The sequence below is a fragment of the Ictidomys tridecemlineatus genome, chromosome 9 (genome assembly GCF_052094955.1).
Source record: "Ictidomys tridecemlineatus isolate mIctTri1 chromosome 9, mIctTri1.hap1, whole genome shotgun sequence".
Lineage (NCBI taxonomy): Eukaryota > Metazoa > Chordata > Mammalia > Rodentia > Sciuridae > Ictidomys > Ictidomys tridecemlineatus.
The window spans coordinates 17,291,680-17,310,739 of record NC_135485.1 but is presented as its reverse complement, the minus strand read 5'-3'; the positions used below and the strand labels follow the sequence as shown (position 1 = coordinate 17,310,739).

The 19,060-nt window shown below is 38.8% G+C and overlaps 1 protein-coding gene across 1 annotated transcript in view; it reads left to right on the top strand.

The window, feature by feature from the left end:
* Positions 1-19,060, top strand: part of Ppargc1a (PPARG coactivator 1 alpha) — a 601,407-nt gene that overhangs the window by 550,800 nt on the left and 31,547 nt on the right. Inside the window, exons 4-6 of the mRNA XM_078022194.1 lie at positions 14,777-14,971; positions 16,874-16,996; positions 17,851-18,055. Of these exons, the coding sequence (XP_077878320.1) occupies positions 14,777-14,971; positions 16,874-16,996; positions 17,851-18,055 (523 nt within the window). The remainder of the gene's footprint in view (positions 1-14,776; positions 14,972-16,873; positions 16,997-17,850; positions 18,056-19,060) is intronic.

Below are 19,060 nucleotides of genomic sequence, written 5' to 3'. Positions count from 1 at the left end.
GGGAATAGCAGCAAAATGAGAGTGCCTGGGTGCATGTTTCAGGAATATTGACTGCTCTTCCAGAGCCAAATTGAGCAGCAATTGATGCTATAAATGGCATCAAATTATTTTGCCATCAGTTGCTAAAGGCTAGTGTTTTCCTATTGTGCCTGGAGGTGAAGGCATCTACTCTTGGGCTACCCCAAGCTAATAGCATTGGATCTTTTATCCCTGAGCAGATTACAGCTGGATGACATTATCCCAACAGACAGCCCTGGTAGTTTTTCTACCACCGTTGATATCAGCTAAGGCAAAGAGGATTCCGAGAACAGGTTAGTGGGAGGGCATGACGGTTTCTCTCCTGCTCCAGTGGCTTTGTTGTATGGAATCTCATACAGATTCTGTGACTGTTCTTATACAGGTTTGTTGTGGTCTACCTGCGATTGTGAAGTGTTATGAGGAAGAAATAAATTTAAGTCAAGCGTTCAACGGGATAAGCATGGCACTTGAGAAATTCAGTAGATATTTTTTAATGATTTTATCTGAAATGCATGAATCTTTAGTACTACAGTTTTACATAATGCTTCTTAACTCTTCCTCAAAGTACATAGTCATATATATATATGTTTAATGTCCAATAGCCTTATGAGATACCCATGACAGGTTTCATTGCTACTTATTTTTTTTACAGATGAGAAAAGGCCCAAGGAAGGTCAATTAGAAGCTGAGTCCGTGAAGTTGGCTTGTCCTGATCTGACCTTAACTAATTGACCTTAACACTTGAGCTTTTCTCTGGCTCCTCTTTCCCCACACCACAAACAGGAGCATACACCTTGGATTTTTATTTTTTAATTGATTGAGGTTACAGTCGTCTGAAGTCTCAGCTCTTGTAACACTTTGGTGTTTATTCTTTTAGATGTTTCTCAGCGTATGTGCCTAGGCCATGGGCGGGGCAGTGCTATTTGCTTACTTCCTTGATCGGCTTAATAATATTTAATGGGTATGCTTCCTTTTAGTAAAAACTTACCTAGACCATCGTTTTCATGGACGTGAAGCATTCCACTCCAGGGAGTCCCCGGATGTCTTTTTATCATTACACCCATAATCTCACAGCCTGTCCAGCCTCTGGCCAGAGGCAACTCTAATGTTGTCTCTGATGATTTTTTTAAAGTTTGATATTAGCCGTCATTGTAACGAGGTTCTTGCTGCTAGGTTGTACCCATCGTATACCAAAGATGGTCTGATGAGTAGACTTACAAGTTGAAGAAAGATCTGAGCAGGGAATTAAGGAGAGAATTGGTTCTCAGAAAAGAGAGTTCCTTCAGTAAAGGGGACAGGCTTGGATGAAGAATCCACTCTCGGTGGAGCACAGGAGGGATTCTGGGGAGCTCAAAGTGGGTCAGATGGTCCTCACCGACAGGCAAGCCTTCTCTACTTCAGCCCACGGAATGGATCATAGCAAATATTTCCCATTTTCCTCAAAGGCTCTCCATTCAATCTTTTTTTAATATTTATTTTTGAGTTGTAGTCAGACATAATATCTTTATTTCACTTATTTATTTTTATGTGGTGCTGAGGATTGAACCCAAGGTCTCTCACGTGTAAGGTGAGCGCTCTACCGCTGAGCCACAACCCCAGCCCTCTCCATTCAATCGTTCATGGGAGTAAGTGAAGCTCAGTCCAAACTCCCACTTCCAAAAATACTGATTTAATTGTTCTGGGATGAGTCCAAGCAAAAATAGATTTTTCAAACACACACATGATTTTCTTATAGCCCAAATTGAGAGTTACTGCTGTACACGCATCTTTTATTTTGTATAAAAGAGAGTAGAGGACTATTCTTGGAGTCAGGGTTTTGTTCTGTAAGTTATATTTTCAACAGTTTTAACAACTTAAGTGTTTTTAGGTTATCTCAGTGAGAAATACTTCCTTAGAAAAATATTCATGCTCTGGTTTTATACATCTGATTTTAAAATATTTTTAGCTTTCTTTAATTGTCTTAACTTTTCATTTATTCCTCACATTTTTGTTTGTGTGTGTTTATAGTCAGTTAATTTGTTAATCATCTGTCTTCTCCTGCTAGAAGCACTCTGAGGACAGGGATTTTTAAATTATTTTGGTCATTATTATATCCCCAGTGTCAAGAAAGCCTGGTACACAGTAAGTACTTGATGAATATTTGTGTAACATTTCCTGACTCCCATTTTAATTCAGGAATCATGATTCCTAATTCCAAGAAGCTTATGATCTATTGAAAACACAGATAGGAAAATTAATAGTCATAGCTCACTATTTCTTTAGAACTCGATATGCTGGAATTTCACATTTTTAATACTTGAAGCAATGCAGAAGCTTAAAGTGTAAGGAAAAGACCCCATCATCATTTTCTTTTATTCTCTTGGGAAGCAACATGATAGGTAGCAAAGCAAAAGAGCCCATTGACCCAGAACAAATGCAGCCTTAGATTAGTTACTAATAGACCTTGAGGAAGCCTGTTTAACCCTTTGGGTGTCTATGTTCTCATCTCCAATATCACATCATTGGATGACTTAACTCTTTGCAGAACTTATTAGTTGGTATTTCTGTGTTATTTCAGCCTGGCCTATTATTTAATGGGAGTTGTTAAGTCATTAAGTGACATTCTTTTTTTTTTTTTCTTGTCATTATCTGCAACTCTGGAATTTTTATCCAGATTGGTTTGCCCCTCCCTTTCTTGTTATTGCCCATGCTATTTTGGGGCTATATGCTTTTTGAGTCCCATTATCAAACTCAACAACAACAACAACAAACACCCTCTTTGGTGTTACCAGTCACTTTGTTTAATCCAAAGTCACATGCTACTTCTCTGCACACTCGCCACAGATGCATACAAATCACCCACAATCATGAATGAGTCCGCATTTAGAGCCGATTCAGTGGAAAGTATTTAAAGATTCTTCACGAAGGGTGCACTCAGTCTGGCATTAAAAGAAGCTCAGTTTCTAAATCCTAGGAGATTGCAAACTCAGATGCTTTGGAAACCTAAACCTTGTAGAATTCTTAGATGCAAAGTCATTGAGAAAATGAAGCTCTCGTATTGTATTTATTTGGCAAGTCTTTATTGACAGCTCACGACTGTGCAGAACTCTTAAGTGGAATAGGAAAGTTGCTCAAGGAGTCTTAGATCCAATCTCCCACTCTAAATGACTCCTGCTTTCTTGGGGAAGGGCCAGGGAAGAAACAGGGGATTATCAGGAAGCATACTTTGATTTCCTTTACCCTGGTTGGCCCCACCGTGAGGGCAGACTTGCCCCTGAGTAGCTTCCAGCTTGAGGCCATTTTTTTCTCTTTCTAATGCTATTGCTAGGATACTGCAGTAATCAGATCATTTGACAATGCCTGTGTCTTAGTGTACCCAACCTGAAATCCCATCCACACCCAGGTGTCAGAGACCTGCAGCTGCAGATTCACACACATCTCGTGGTGCTAAGTCTTTGTGAACAAGTCACGTTGGCCTTTCCAAAGGTGCCTTCTAAGCACTTCTTTTAGGCAGAAAATGAACTATCTTGTAATTTTTTAGCTGTAATAGAGAATTATTATAAACACTGCTTTCATAGTCTAAAAAACACTGCTTATGCCTGTGGTTAGCATAGTCTACTAATTTACAGCAAGAAAGCCTTATGAGTTATTTACAGTAGGCCTCCTTTCGGAAGTCTTGGTGCTGATGTTCTGATGATTTGTGCTATTGTGTGATGTTTGTTAAATATTTTGACTACACCTTCCTTCCCACTTACAACTAATAATAAGTATGAACAATTAATTTTTGCTCATTGCAAGTCCCTACCTTGGGACTTTTAAACTTGCTTTTACTCATTTCTCTGCTTAGAACATTTCTTTTTTAGTTAATGTAGCTGCTATATTAAATGTCATCCCCCCATCCATATATAACATATATATTTGTAGTTACTAGGGGAACTTGCATAGGTTTTTCTGTTCTCTCTGTGCATATATATATATATATATATATATATATATATACACACACACATTTTCATATATATATATATATATATATATATATACATGTATATGAAAACATGTAGCTAAATATATTCTCTCTTTATATGCACTTTATATATTTACCTATTTGTATCTGGAAGGGGCTGCTGGACTTGTTACCTGCCATCCTCTCTCCAGCAGACTAAACTGTAAGTTCCTAAAAACAGATAATAACATATACTATGCAATCATAAAACCAGATAATAGGGTAAACCAAGCTTTTTTTTTTTTTCTAGTGGTGCTGGGGATTGAATCCAGGGCCTTGTGCATATGAGGCAGGCACTCTACCAACTGAGCTATATCCCCAGCCAGTATTAAAAAATCAGATAATACGATATACTAGGCATTCAAGTATGTGTAAGCAATAATATATATTATTTACAAATATATGTATTTATTTCACGTTTGTGCACAGATGGAAGGTGTGTCAACCAGAGATACTGTGTTCAATGTGGTATTGATTCCAAGCAATCACTTCATGTACTCGATCATAACTAACCATGCTTGTTCAATCTAGTATCTCAAACTTGATAAGTAACTGGTAGGCACTGATCTTTATACAAACTGTAGGATTCTGAGCATTCATGTATAGTTTTGACCATTCAGTTTATATATTGGGTAGGTTATAGTGTATAAAATGTTCTTCCTTTACCCCTTCATTTCTTCATATCCTGTCCCCAGCTCAAATTCTTTTGAATTAATGGTCCATAATGGGGCTCAGACTTCTGTATATCTATCTAGGGACCCCGATTGTTCCAACAAAGCATCTAGGAATTTCTAGACATCAGGATGAGTTGGACTTGTTGAAAGATATCTTATAGGAGAAAGAAAGCTTAGGATAGGATTTGAGATAGGGATAGTATATAAGCAAATGAAGGGAAAGGAAAGAACATTCTAGTGGGAAAGTCAGCCATTCCCAGTAGGACCAGAGACAGGCTGTGAGTTCACATGGACCAGTAATATAGAGTTATAAGCAATTTCAAAGCAACTTCATCTTTCTGCACAGAAGACCAACTCTGCTTCATGGGATATAACTACATCCTTCACCTTAGTTTTATCTGTTGGTAAATAAATAATATGCCTTTCTAACTCATTTTGCATCCTCTGATTTAAAATAGATTGGAATCATGCATGTTTACGCCCATTTTGTTCTAATAATATCTTCAGTAAAATTTTAATATATAAAAGAAGGGAGTGAAAAAATATTTTTTAGCTATATCTGATTTAATACCAATTCTTCCTCTCATTAGCCATGTGATTTTAGGACCAATAACAGTGTTAAATGGATTGTTTAAATGAAATGATGCATAGATAGATATTAATTCAGCATCAAACACATAGGAAGCATTCAGTAAAGATCAGCAGCTATTTGCTGTTTTAAAATTAAGGTAACATTTTTTCCCCTAAGAGAATTATGACACTATTTAAATGAAAAGAAAAAAAATAGGTTGGAGTTTAAGATAATGATAAGTATCTTGTAACTATCTTAGCAACTGATTGTTTTGAACTTTGCTTTGGTCATAGAGGATTGAGAAAATCCTTTTTCATAGAAATGAGTTTTTTTAAATGGTTTTAACAGGTTTTAAACTGTTCATCCTCATTTTTCAAAATATTTGTTTTTTCTCCCAAGACAAGCACAGAATGATTCTGTTTTGATGGTTAATGCTATGGTGAGTCTCCAGGATGTTCATGATAAGACAAATAACACATCTAAGTGTGAGCATGGCTTTCTAAAAAGTAGTTATATTGATATTGAAATACACAAAATATACCTTATACTACAATATTGATTATCAGCCCTTACAGCAATTGTACTGATGTTCAGGGTTCCACAGAATACAGTTTAAAAACTCCTGGCTGAGAATAGTGACTTTTGGAACTGGTAATATTGTTAAATGGATTGTTTAAATGAAATAATGCACATACAGAAATTGATTCAGTTTTAAACACATAGGAGGCATTTAGTAAGGATTGGCTGCTAATTGCCATTTTAAACTTAAAATAGCATTTTGTACTTTGCTTTGCTTCTGTTCTGAATGAACAGAAAAGAGTGAAGTTGGGATTTGAGACAGTGATCAGAATCTTCTAACCTCTCTTAGCACCTACTACAGCCCCACTTGTAGTGGTGTTGGGTGGTGAGGGGTCACTCTGGTTTTTTTAGACTACACCAATTGTTTCCTCTTAATTGGTGAGCTGAGACTCCTGTAGGGGCCGATAGTAAGTTTATTTGGCATGATTTCCTCTTCAAAAAACCATGTTGGCTCTTTCAAGACATTTGCAAATTGACTGCTTGGTGATATATACCAGTATACTTCCAAAAAACAGAGTTGGGAAGAATGAATCTCTGCATTTACAAGACTCACTCCACCCTTTACAAGAGATGGTTGTCACATTTATTCCAACTCAAAGCCCAGTGAATAATTTCCGAATTAGCCACTCTGTTCAAATTTCTTCTTTCCGGCTCAGAATATATTGGCTACTTACCTGGTCCATCAGCTGGTTTATGTGAGATAAAGGCAAGCTTCTTTACAATCACAGTCTAAAATGGAGATTATTAAGAAGACAAAGGTGCATGGGGAATACAGAGAAAATAACAACAAAAGAAGAATGGAAAGTTACATTATATTCTTAGGAATTTAAGTTATTCTTATTCATTTTAATTACGCATCTACTACATGCCATGTCTTTTTCTTCCCCCTGCAGTGCTGGAGTGGTGGGGATCAAATCCAGGGTCTTGCTCATGCTAGGCAAGCCTTCTACCTCTGAGCTGTACCCACATCCCTATATGCCAGGTACCTTCACAGTAATCAAATAGGCCTCACAGAGATTCTATTTTAGATAGCCTTTTGGATAAATCACTAAGATTGATGTTGAGCTATCGAGATGAATGCCAAAAAGAAAAAAATAAATTTGGGAAGGAAGCTAGGATGTCTCCAACACGGTTGGAAAGGTATCACCGAGAAGGTGGCATTTAAATAAAGGAAGGAATGAAAGGGAAACCCTGTGACTATCTGTGAAAAGACCCTCCTAGGCAGAGGAAGCAGCAAGGGCAAAGGCCTTGGGACAGAATTTCTGGCTCTTCTGTGAGCCAGTGAGGAGCTCAGAGGACTGCAGAGGATTCAGGTAAATGGGGTGTTGACAATGTGTGATGATAAGGTGGTGGAGCGTGTTCACCTTCCCCAGTTACCCTGCGGTCGTCTGGGTTAAGCCCTGAGTAGTTGATCACACCCTCAAAATGTCCTGGTTTGGATGATATATTATATGGCAGTCCTAGGATAATAGGTCACTCTTAGAATTTTTTTTTTCTTTTAGGGACATAGAAGTCATGGGGTGGGGGTTGGAGGTGGTCAGAAGAGGAGCAAGACATGACCTGGGTTTTTTCAGTGCCTCTTCGTCTCCAGTGCTGGATATGGAGTATTGGGGTGGACTGGCAAGTGGAAGGGGTCAAAAATCCTGGGTTCTTTCTCCTGCACCCTGCTTTTCTCTTGGTTTAAACGTGAGGATGACCGAGATGCTGGCTGGAGCTCCACAGGTCTAAGTAGCCTCCTGTTTGATGCACAACCCATTGTGAGAAACAGGAAGCATCTCCTCTGCTGGTCCCTACTGACCCCAAATAGCTCATTTGCTTGCACCAACCAGGGTGTTCAGGCCTTTCCGTGCAACCTCTGTTTATTTACACTTTTGGCTCTCCTGTAACCTCTCCAGAATAGCAGACTCTACATGTTCAGCACATATGTATTAACTCATGAATATGTGATATAAACTAATAAGTTGGAATGGAGTCTAAGTACAGATGTGATATAAATTTTATGCCTGCTTAAATAGCAGCATACGTATTCATGGGAATTAAATGGATTCCCACAGGTCTAAATATATCAGTGGAGGAAATTCTTCAGATTTGTTTGTATTTTATTTCCATTCGGTTTCTATTTTATCTTTGTGAGCATTACTCTCAGTTCTTGATCACTGTTTTGCTCAGAGTGGATACCGGGGAGAAAGAACGCACGTACTGATTAAATACTTTCATGTGTCAGCTACAGTTGCATATGTGAGAACAGACTCCAAAGATTGAAGTGTGTATGTATGCATTCTGTTTTAAATATGTGTACTTGGTAAATGAACTTGTGGATGCTGGGGGGAGGTATATGGACAGATATACATACATGATATTTCAAGTAGTCTTTATGCCCAAGAGTGAAATTAAAATTTGTTCTCTTTCTACTAGCCCCTAAATCCTAGTGACTTTAGCATTCAACTTACCTGTGCTGGGAATAAAATAACAAAATAATAACAATAAGCAAACTCCCAAAGCATTTGTAAGAAATGAATAGATACAAAAGTATTTTATAATATATTGGGAAGGGCAAGGTGGTTTTTATTGTCTTGATTACTTTCTGTTGTACACATCTGCTTGAGATTTCTTTTTTTCTTTTTTCTTTTCTTACTTTTTTTTCTTTCTTTCTTTCTTTCTTTTTTTTTTTTTTTTTTTTAGGTACTGGGGATTGAACCCAGGGGCACTTAACCACTGAGCCATATCCTCAGCCCTTTTTAATGTTTTATTGAGAGACAGGTTCTCACTGATTTGCTCAGGGCCTCATTAAGTTGCTGAGGCTGTCTTTGAACTTGTGATCCTCCTGCCTTAGGCGTGTGCTACCATGCTTGGTCTCTCTTGAGATTTCTTAAGTCTTTTTTCCCCCATCTTCAAGTGTCTGTCCCTTACTCAAAGCCTGTCTTCTGTGTGTTAAACAAAAAGTTAGTGGGTTATTTTAGAGATACCTATTGAATGGGGTGGGAGCTAGGAACCTATAAATAGTGCTATGTGGGGATTCTACATATTTCCTGATGGGGTGTGTGAGAGGGGAGGCAGACACGCTGTCAGTGCCCACAACTGAATGTAAGGAAGAAAGAAAAACCACTGTGGATTGTGAAGAAAGAGTCAAAGGAGACAAAGAGAGTCGTATAAAGGTGAGCATTCCAAATATTTCACAAACCAGTCATGGTGGCGAGTGCTGGTAACCCCAGAAACTTGGGAGGCTGAGGTAGGAGGATCACAAGTTGAAAGCCAGCCTCAGGAACTTAGCAAGGCCCTGAGCAACTTATCAAAATAAAAACAAACAAACAAATAAATAAAAACAGGCTAGGGATATGGCTTAGTCATTAAGTTCCCCTGGATTTATTCCCTGGCACAAAAATAAATAAATAAATAAATAAATAGATAAATAAATAAATAAATAAACAAATAAATAAACAAATAAGAAAAAAATTTAACAGCCTCTTCTGCAGAGGCTCCAATCACTCAAAGCAGAAATGTGCAATAAACCATCAGGAGACATTTTCCTGCTTATAATGCTGTAAAAAAATCTAATAACCTCACATTTTTTTTTCATCAGGTTGGTCTGGATTGCCTTTTAATTTCATTTCAGAAAATAACTTAGTTTCTCTTTATTTTGAATTCAGCTTCTTAAAACTCTTGAATCCAACTCTACACATCAAAACCCAAACCAAAATTTATACATCATAACATTTTATTTTTGTTTGTTTGTTTGTTTGTATTTGTACATGAAACCATGTATGGAACTTTATGTGTGGAGATTCAGGAGTGGGACATCTATTATCAATTATATTCCTTCTTTCAACTCGTACATCCATCATAAAAGTTGCTTCCCTGTTCAGTTGTTTGAACTCCTGGTGGGGCCTAGTGGAACAAATAATCCAAAATAGTGGATAATCCAAAATGTCATTTATATTTGGCTTTGGAATACACTACCAGATGTTACTCTAGCAGATTTCCCTTCCTAATTAGGCCTCACTTAAAGTAGAAGTTAATTTTGTCTTCATTAGCTGTTTCCAAATCAGCAGGATAGGGCAAGGAGGAAGCCCAGGGCATGCTGGGTATTTGGGGGAAGGTGGCCCAGCGCTAAAAGTCGGCAGTAGATCCTGCTCAAGGAATGAAATTCAAGTGCGGGAACTCAAGATGATGGGCATGTCCACTGGAATGTGTAGGAACACCGTCTTGAAGAATTCTCAGGGTTTATCAACTCGTTTTTTTAATCCTATTAATCATTAATCCAAAAAAAATCCATAATGGGAATTAGGCAAAAAATCCCCCCCCCCAAAAAAAAAAACCAAAAAAGAACAAAAAAAAAAAAAAAAACCCTGAAATTTTGTACAGAAAAAAATAGAGGCTCAGAGAGGCTCAGTGACCCCTCACACAGATCGGTCTCTGAGTAAACAGTACCTAAGAAGAAACTGAAACTGATTAATGAATGATAAGAAGACCCCCCCCCCCGTTTCCTTCTTATTGATGATTTGAATAATGAGGTAGCAAGAATTCTCCTGGCCTAATTCGCATTAAGAGAGCTAAGATAATGAAGCTGTGATTAAATGGCTATTAAACTATTTTTATCAAACAGAGATCAAGCGAGTGTGAGAATCTGGGGACGCCGAGAGTAATTGCAGTTCTACAAGATGCAGATAAAAATCACTACCCTAAGCAGGGCAGGGTCCTTCCATAACAGGGCCACATTTAAAAATCTTTGGGATACCACATGCAGTTTTCACTCTGTGCTGCCGCCCTCAGGGTCAGGAAGCATCCCCGAGTCCCTCATCTCCTCCTTGATTCAGTGACTTTATCTGCTCTCTGGGGTGTGGAGTTGGGTGAGTTGAGCGCACGGCCTGGCCCATGCAAACCAGTTGGACAGTCTTTTTGTCACCTGTCCACACAATAGGAAGTTCCTGTTATCACGCAACAGCTCCAGCACTGTAATCTGAAAGTGACTGTGGACACCCAAAGGAGCACTGTCCGCCTTCTTTCAATTGTACCTTTTGAATTATGTCAGACCTAATCCAGGTCATATGGAAACCCAGCAGTCCCAAAGAGCAGTGCTGAGCCTTCAGATTCTGTTGACTGCTCTAAGCTCTCACTTATTGATGATGTGGCATGGGGTTGGAATCATGGTGGATTCTACACTTTGGGTTGTGGGTATAAATGCCTGTGTATCATCTGTCACTGGAGATTCTTTACACCTGGAGGCAGGTTGTGTGGATGTGCCTTCTTTCTTCCTGGAGAGCCCATGGAGAGTGAAGTTTTACAGGCACAGAGACCTTGGTTTAGGTTGGAAGAAACAGCAGCAGAACAGCATGGTGTAAGGAGAAGCCAAGGTTGGACTCCGCCCACCATAGGCAATGCTGCTCCATAGCCGAGGAGCTCAGCCATGGGGCACCTGTTGGCCGGTTTTCCTCTCTTGCCTTCTACGTCTGCTTCCAGTGCCAAGATGGAGCTAGGTTGTGGAGAGGTTGATCCTCACTTCTTTCCTTGCTCCTCTGCTTTCCTTTCTCTTATTTTTCAACTTGCACACAAGAAACATATTTTTTATATAAATTTCTAATTTCAAAGAATTATCAAGCAGTATCACAGCCAAGTCTTTGAAAGGTTACCTTGCGATGTCATTTTACTGACTACTGCCTTTCCATACCCTGTCACTTGTGAACAGACGTGTGTTCATAGGCCAGTGCACCTCATCTACGGCGACTTTGATTTATTTGCTCTGTAAATTGGGACTGAAGCAATAATAGAAAGTGACATTAATTGTTTAACAGAGTCCTCTTTGTCATATCCATTGCCTTGTCTGGGACTTGTGATTGTTGAATCTCATATGAAACTAATTGAAATTGCCACAGTGAGGGGCAGCGTCCACTCAACTTTGTGTTGTTGTTGTGTTTGTGTTGGGCTTCGACACAAAAGTGTCATCAATAAATAGCAAGATTTCTTCCCAGAACTCCATGATTAAAGAACATAGAGAGAATTTGAAATAATAATATTTTTTTTCTTCCATAATTCAAAAAGAACTTTACTAAAATAAATGGTCTTTGAGAATCTCTGAGCCACTCACATTCAGGGATGATAATAAAAATATTTAACAATTACATTGAGCGGACACTGACTGTAAATAATGAACACAGACCTTCTGGTACACATTGATTGACTACGAGCCCTCCTTGCACATATGAGTGTGCATGCCTGCTCACACACACTCACATGCATGTCACGCCAATCTCCCACCCCCACACCCACCTCCTCCCATTGTGGTTCCAGTAGAGGGGAAAATTAAAGTAGTTGGTGGTTTAATCAGATCTTGTAAATTAATTATGACATTATCAAGCTCCAATATTTTTGCCATTGTATTTGGTGTACATTCACTCAGGCTTATTAAAGAAATTTGAGAAAACTAGTTAATTTAAGTGTTCTTTGTCATTTTGACTTGATTGGAATTATCATAGTTTGTTTACACAAGGGATAGAACTAAGGCACTATTGTATTATGTGATTGAAAGCAAATAGCAGCTTGTGATATTGCCGGAAAGCCAAACACAAAATTTAAATCACGGTAAACAAAATTACTCATTTATTGGTAAACATTTTTAACTGTTTTTCTTGAGTTCTTTTTGAATTTCAGTTAAAGAAGCCTTTTCGAATCATGGCATACCTGGAGAAATGTTCAGTTTACTGAAAATGTGTGTATGTGTCTGTGTGAACATGTGTATTTGACACAGTTTCAAAGAATATTTGATGGAGATAATATGGAGAAATAGTCATTATTTCATGAGTTTGTGATGATTTAAAATAGTGTATATTTTATTTAAATATAATTATATTTAGAATAGTTTAATAGTCTGAATTTGACTGTTTGCATATTTGGGAACCTAAAGAGGAATGTGACTGGCATTTTTGGATATCAGAGTATAATTCTCTGCAGAAAATAAGGAGAAAATCTTTCCCTACCTTTATTATTAGGGCTACACAGATAGGGATAGGAGAATCGGGGATGGCCATGTCCAATAAGCTCTGTTTTGAATTGAGTAATTTGGATGCTACTGAATTGGTCAGTAAGTGGAAGTAAGTGTGCCATTTTGAAGTTGATAAATCACTTCTGGTCAGGACTGACCTTCTTCAGTGGCGTCTAAGCTTCACTCAGTGGTCACACCACATGGTGTCCAAAGTACTTGACTCACAATCTCAAATCTAGGAGTAGCAGGGAGATGCATTTAGCAAATGTAAAAATGTGCACTGATATCCACCATGAGTACAAATGGCTCTTTTTGGCCTCTTGAGTCCCAAAGAAAAAGAAGCCTATAGTTTCACTCCCGGATAGAGACTGATTAGTAATGAGGGAAAACAATTTTTATGTGAAAATAGAATGCATACGTGATAAAACCCTGCCTAATTTCTCTAGTAATACAATTTGATTTTCTGATTAGCTGTCTTATTCTGTGATTCTTGTAATTTTGTCAGGTCAATTAACTGGAGTTCAGTGCTAGAGAGAAAGGAAGTGTGGGCACTGCTGGCTTCATTAGATGTCAGCAGCTTAGGTGCATTTTGTAATAGAATCTGTGTGGGATAATTTAGCACATATTGTTAATGTCATAGCGAACCGAACTTTTAGAAAAAGGACTTTGGAAGCCAGTCAAATTAGACAAACAATATAAAGTGCTAAAAGAAGGAAAAGAAAGTGATCCACACAGACTATATTGTTGGCAAAAAAAAATGCAGATCAATGAATTATTCAGAAAGTAATCATTGACTATCTAGACTTTGTGCCCAGCCCTGGAACTGACTGTCCAGGTGCATAGAACTTAACACGTTCTCTTGTTAGCAAGGTACACAATCCCAGGTTGGGAGTCCTTGAATGTTTTTCTGCAGAGGATCGAAGTTAGTACTCTCTTTTATAATCAATTTTTCACAAGTTCTTCCTTTCCACTGGAGGGTTCTTGGAAGGATAGAGTTTTGTCTCATTTTCTCTTTGTATCTCTACCCCCTCCACTGGCCGTGGCACAAAACAAGGTGTTCCAAACGTGTCTGTGGAATCAATGACTGAAGATTAGTTTTCAATAGCTGTGTTGGTGAAACTGAATCTGGGAGGTGGAAAAGAATACTACCCTGGCCACAAGTAAAAGAGTGCATTTAAGTCATTACAAAATAAGATTCCACCTAGTAACCAATCAGAAAAAGAGGGATTGAGGTAGTTGCAGAATTTAAATTTGGGGTTTTGTTATCCAAACTAAAGAATTCAGGAGAAATAGCAGCTTTGTTGTGATAAAGGTCCAAAGTTTGGGTTTTGAAGATGAGGGAGCTATTGTAAAGTAGAAATGTCCAGTAGGCAGTTAGAGATTTATGACTAAAGTTGGGAGAGATGTCAGGGAGAGAAATAAATGATTTCAGAGTGTTCAGTGATGAGATTATAATTGAAATCAGGAAAGTGTGTAGATTCTCCTGGTATCGTTTTACGTTTCTGGCAGTGTTCAAATGGAAGGTTATCTAAACATTTGCGAGGTTGCTGTATAGGAGATCTAAACACCGCATCTGCAGATTAAATAGAGGATGATTAAGATTCTCTTCAGCTCTCAGATTTCCTAAATCTTACCATTGAGTTAGGAGACAAAGACACAAGTCTGTGGAAAGGTGAATGACACACAGAATCACCCACAGCTGAATCAAGCACTGACCTACAGGCTGCTAAGCTGGACAGTCAGCAATCAGAGACCAGTACTGCAGAGGTATTCATTAAGCATGTGGTTCAGACCCAATATGAGTCAGGAGCCCGGGGAAGCCACGGTCGTCCTGTCCTGGCGAGGGTGCAGGATTCCACATACAGTTTACTCATTCTGTTGAACGCGTGCAGCCCGTGCTGATTAATAGTGCTACCCACCTCCCAATGTCAACTCACTCTTGTCTTCTTCCACCTTCTTTTCTGCTTTTCCAGAAGATAGATGAAGAAAATGAGGCAAACTTGCTCGCAGTCCTCACAGAGACACTAGACAGTCTCCCTGTGGATGAAGACGGATTGCCCTCATTTGATGCACTGACAGATGGAGACGTGACCACTGACAACGAGGCCAGTCCTTCCTCCATGCCTGACGGCACCCCTCCACCTCAGGAGGCAGAAGAGCCGTCTCTAGTAAGAACCCTTCCTACTGTTCGACTCCCACGAGCCGCCTCTGGCTACCCGCTGCATGGGCATGATGTAGAAGGTTTGGATTTTAGACTGATGCCAAAACAATCCTGAGGCACACTCACAGTCGCACATTCTGCCATTCTCTGTTTAAAAGTCTTGATAATTCAGTTTTTATGTAGTATTTGAAGTATTTTTAAAACCACCACATTCAAGCTGAGGATGTTACAGCACTTGCCTAGCCTGCAGGCGGTCCTGGGTTTGATCCTCAGAACTGCAAAATTATAGATATAGATAAATACAGATATATCAAATATAATTTTTTTGCTGTTTACATGTGTATGTTTTTATTTCTTAGTATTTATTTCACAGTGAAAACTTGAAAAAAGTAGACTAAAAAGGACTAAAAATTCATCTGTGATTTCAGAAAACCTATTGCATAAAAAAATGATTGGATTCTCCTTTGATTTAAGATATACCATGAACACGTTGGTAAAATTTTAAGTATATGCATAATTTTTAGTGGTCTCATAGTATTTTATTGTATGGGAATGTAATTTATTATGTAATTACTTATGGTTGGATATTTAGGCTTTTGCCTCCTATTTTTCAGTATTATGAATTGTCTAATAATTGACATGGTTGCATTTTTATTCTTCTGCATACAATTCTAGAAATAGAGTTGTTGGATCTAGGGGTATGCAATATTTGAAGACGCTGGGTTCATATTTCTTATGAAGATTGGAAAAATAATAGCACATTTGCAACCTAAGTTACTTAAAATTTATGGTAGGCAATGAAGAGCAAATTTTCTTTTCAATGCAGTGCTAGACCAGAGTTTTATTAGTTCTAAGACACAGTTTACCTTCTCAGCTATGGTAGCCATTTGTCATTTGCCATAAATCTGATGTAAGAGCATGCTGTGTAAATTGTGAAACGCCAGCATCCAGACTCTAGTAACATGCTTTGGTACACCATTTGGAGGCATAGTTTTCTCACATCTCTAGGTTTTAAAACGTTGAGAGAATAAACATGGGGACCTTACTTGTATTCCTTTCTATTTTGAGATTTTTTGGTCTTGACAATATCTCATATGTAATAGCCTCTTGCTTAATCTTGCCATTTCTCCACTTCTAGTGTCATTAGCTTTACTGTCTAGTACTCTGATTTTTTATATTGATAACCAGATGATTTTCATCTGCACCATTTATTCAACTTGGGAGGGGGGTTGCTGGCCCAAAGACATCCTGTGTATAAGGGCAGGGAGATGCCTGAGAGTCATCCAGGCAAATGCAGAAACACATGGAGGACAGCCTTGTCTGTATCAGAGCCCTCGTCTTCCAACCTACATGCTGACCTACAGAGCTCGGCTCACGTGTCCTTTCTTTCCCTTCTGAGATCAGGATAGCCACTGTTTCTGCCCAAACATTCTGTGAGTCAGTCAATCTGGAGGGTTGGTTGTGAAACCTGTTAAAAGCATCACACAATCTTTCATGTATTGCCACTTGATTGATTTGAGTTTTAGAGGAAAATTGTGTATCTGATTCCTACGCCCAAGTCCTCATTGAACAAATCAGCATTGCTTAACTCATAGTAGTGCTTTGGAAATCACTTTAGGAACAACTGCTTTATGATATAAAAAAATAATTTTAAAAATTCTGAACAATGCCAAGTCTCCAATGGAGGCAAAGGAACTATTTTCACGGTTGGTAGTACAATGCCAAACTTTTTCTTCACTTTTTAAAAAATGTTTCCTTGAGCACTATTGTGGTCAGGGGTGATAGAATTAAAGAGTGGTAGAGTTAATTTTTGTAATGATCATGAATTAAAGTCTAAAATTTCACTTGCTGATTTGAGTGTGTAAGAGACCCATAACTGCCTTGCTCTTTCCTTCCCTGATGTTCCCAGCTTAAGAAGCTCCTGCTGGCACCGGCTAACACTCAGCTGAGTTATAATGAATGCAGTGGCCTCAGTACCCAGAATCATGCAAACCACAATCACAGGATCAGAACAAGCCCTGCAGTTGTTAAGGTACCAACATAAATGTTTTAATACGACAGGGGATAATAAGCAACATGTTGTTGCTTAAAGCTGAGAAAACAGCCCCTACGTTTGTATGTATTAATCCAATCGGGTCCTGCAGTCACCTCATAGATGTGACAAAGATTATGAAATGGGTTTCCAGGAGCAGCATTGGAGCTACTTAAAACTTGAAAGAGTTTGTTTTGGCCTTGGCTTTGGATGATTGGGATGGAAATACAACAGAGTGTGATCCCTTGCTCACTTTATGAATACGTACAGCAGTCCAGACTCCAAGAACATGTGTGGATTGGCTGTAGTTGCCTATGAGTGACTTTAAGATGCAGGGTGGCTGTTTTGCCAGCTGTCTAACCTGAGAAACATTTCTTTGGAATCGCTGCGAAAGATCTGTCTCTGTCATTAATTGGATGGAATGCTCGCTGTATTAAACAATGTTTGTCTTGCCATTCACTGTGAGTGAAAACGGAGCGTTAAGGGGTACTTAAGAGAGTTGTGAATACTGGGCTTCAGCAATCAGCGGTAAATTAAGGTTTAAACCAGCTTACTTTTTTTTTTTTTTTTTTTTTTATTCACAGTAAAGGCGCTGTAGGGTCTTGTTAGTTACATGTTGCTGAGTAGGAACATTGAAATGTAGGAGAAATGAAATAAAAAGCTGCATAAATGTCATTTAGGAATTTTAAATGTAATTTTCTTTCCTTGTTCTGCAAACAATTATTCACAGCTCATAGATCTAGTACACTTAGACTGAACACTTCACTGGAAATCTCATCTCTTCAGAAAACCTATATCCATTCTGATAAGGTTCAGTTCACTAATTTTAGCTTTCTCTCTGCCTTGTTTTTAAGACCGAGAATTCATGGAGCAATAAAGCGAAGAGCATTTGTCAACAGCAAAAGCCACAAAGACGCCCATGCTCGGAGCTTCTCAAGTATCTGACCACAAACGATGACCCTCCTCACACCAAACCCACAGAGAACAGGAACAGCAGCAGAGACAAATGCACCTCCAAAAAGAAGACCCACACACAATCGCAGTCGCAACATGTACAAGGTAGGCGGGGCCCCCGCGCGCTGTGGCGCAGCTCAGTAAAGACTCGGGGTCTGAGCGCACATTGCGCGCTCTGCCCCGTGGGTGTCTTCGTGGAAAGGGAATTCAGCAGTTTATTACCGAGGGGAAGGAAACCCTTGCGTGGACACAGATTGAGCATATCCTGTTCCGCTGATTGGCAGTAGCTGCAACTACAAAAAGATCCCGGAAATTATAGCTGGGTGGAGGGTGAAGCAGAGTGGGAAGGAATTGCGACATCCTTGAGGCTTAGGGGAATCTCTGAATTGCTGAGATGGTAGAAGTTAGGTGTGATCCGGGCTGGCCCACTCATTAAAGAGCTTTTATTTTTTCCCTTTGGGTAATGGAAAAACCGAGTCGCTATAGATTTACTCTCTATACCTTAAGAAGTAGTAAACACTATTTATGTAGCCTCTCCTCATTAAGTGCATTCTTCTTTTCTTCTTCATTTACACACCACACGCTGTGCTTACAGATTTTATATTGTATGTAAGGATTTAGAAATTCCTAAATTTCCTTTTTCTATTTTTTCCCTCATTTTTTTTTTAAATTGCCTAGATTAAACAAAACATCTGGGTTGATTTTTTTATTATTTCTGTACTTTGCTAGAAAGCTGATGCTTCCATTGTCAATTGGGGTGATTTTGGGAAAATCTCTGGGCAAAGGTATAATTTTCTTCTTTAGTTCTTCCCCCTCAAAATGTTGTAGTCCAGGAGGCCCAAAGAGAGCTCCTTGTGAGTGACCGCTGTTTAAAACAAGCCAGTTCCTGTTCTACCTCTAACATTATCTAGAAGGAGGCATATTCTAAAATAACCATTATAAACACCCACCTGTTTTTTTTTTCCCTTTTGTTTCTCCAACTTCTCCTTCTAGCTGCAGAATGATAGTCCCTGATCCCTGTTTTGAACCATGATTGTTTCATACAGGTATGCTGTTGTTGCTGCTGATATTCATTAGTATTTACTTCCCCACTGTTTTGAATCCCCTCCC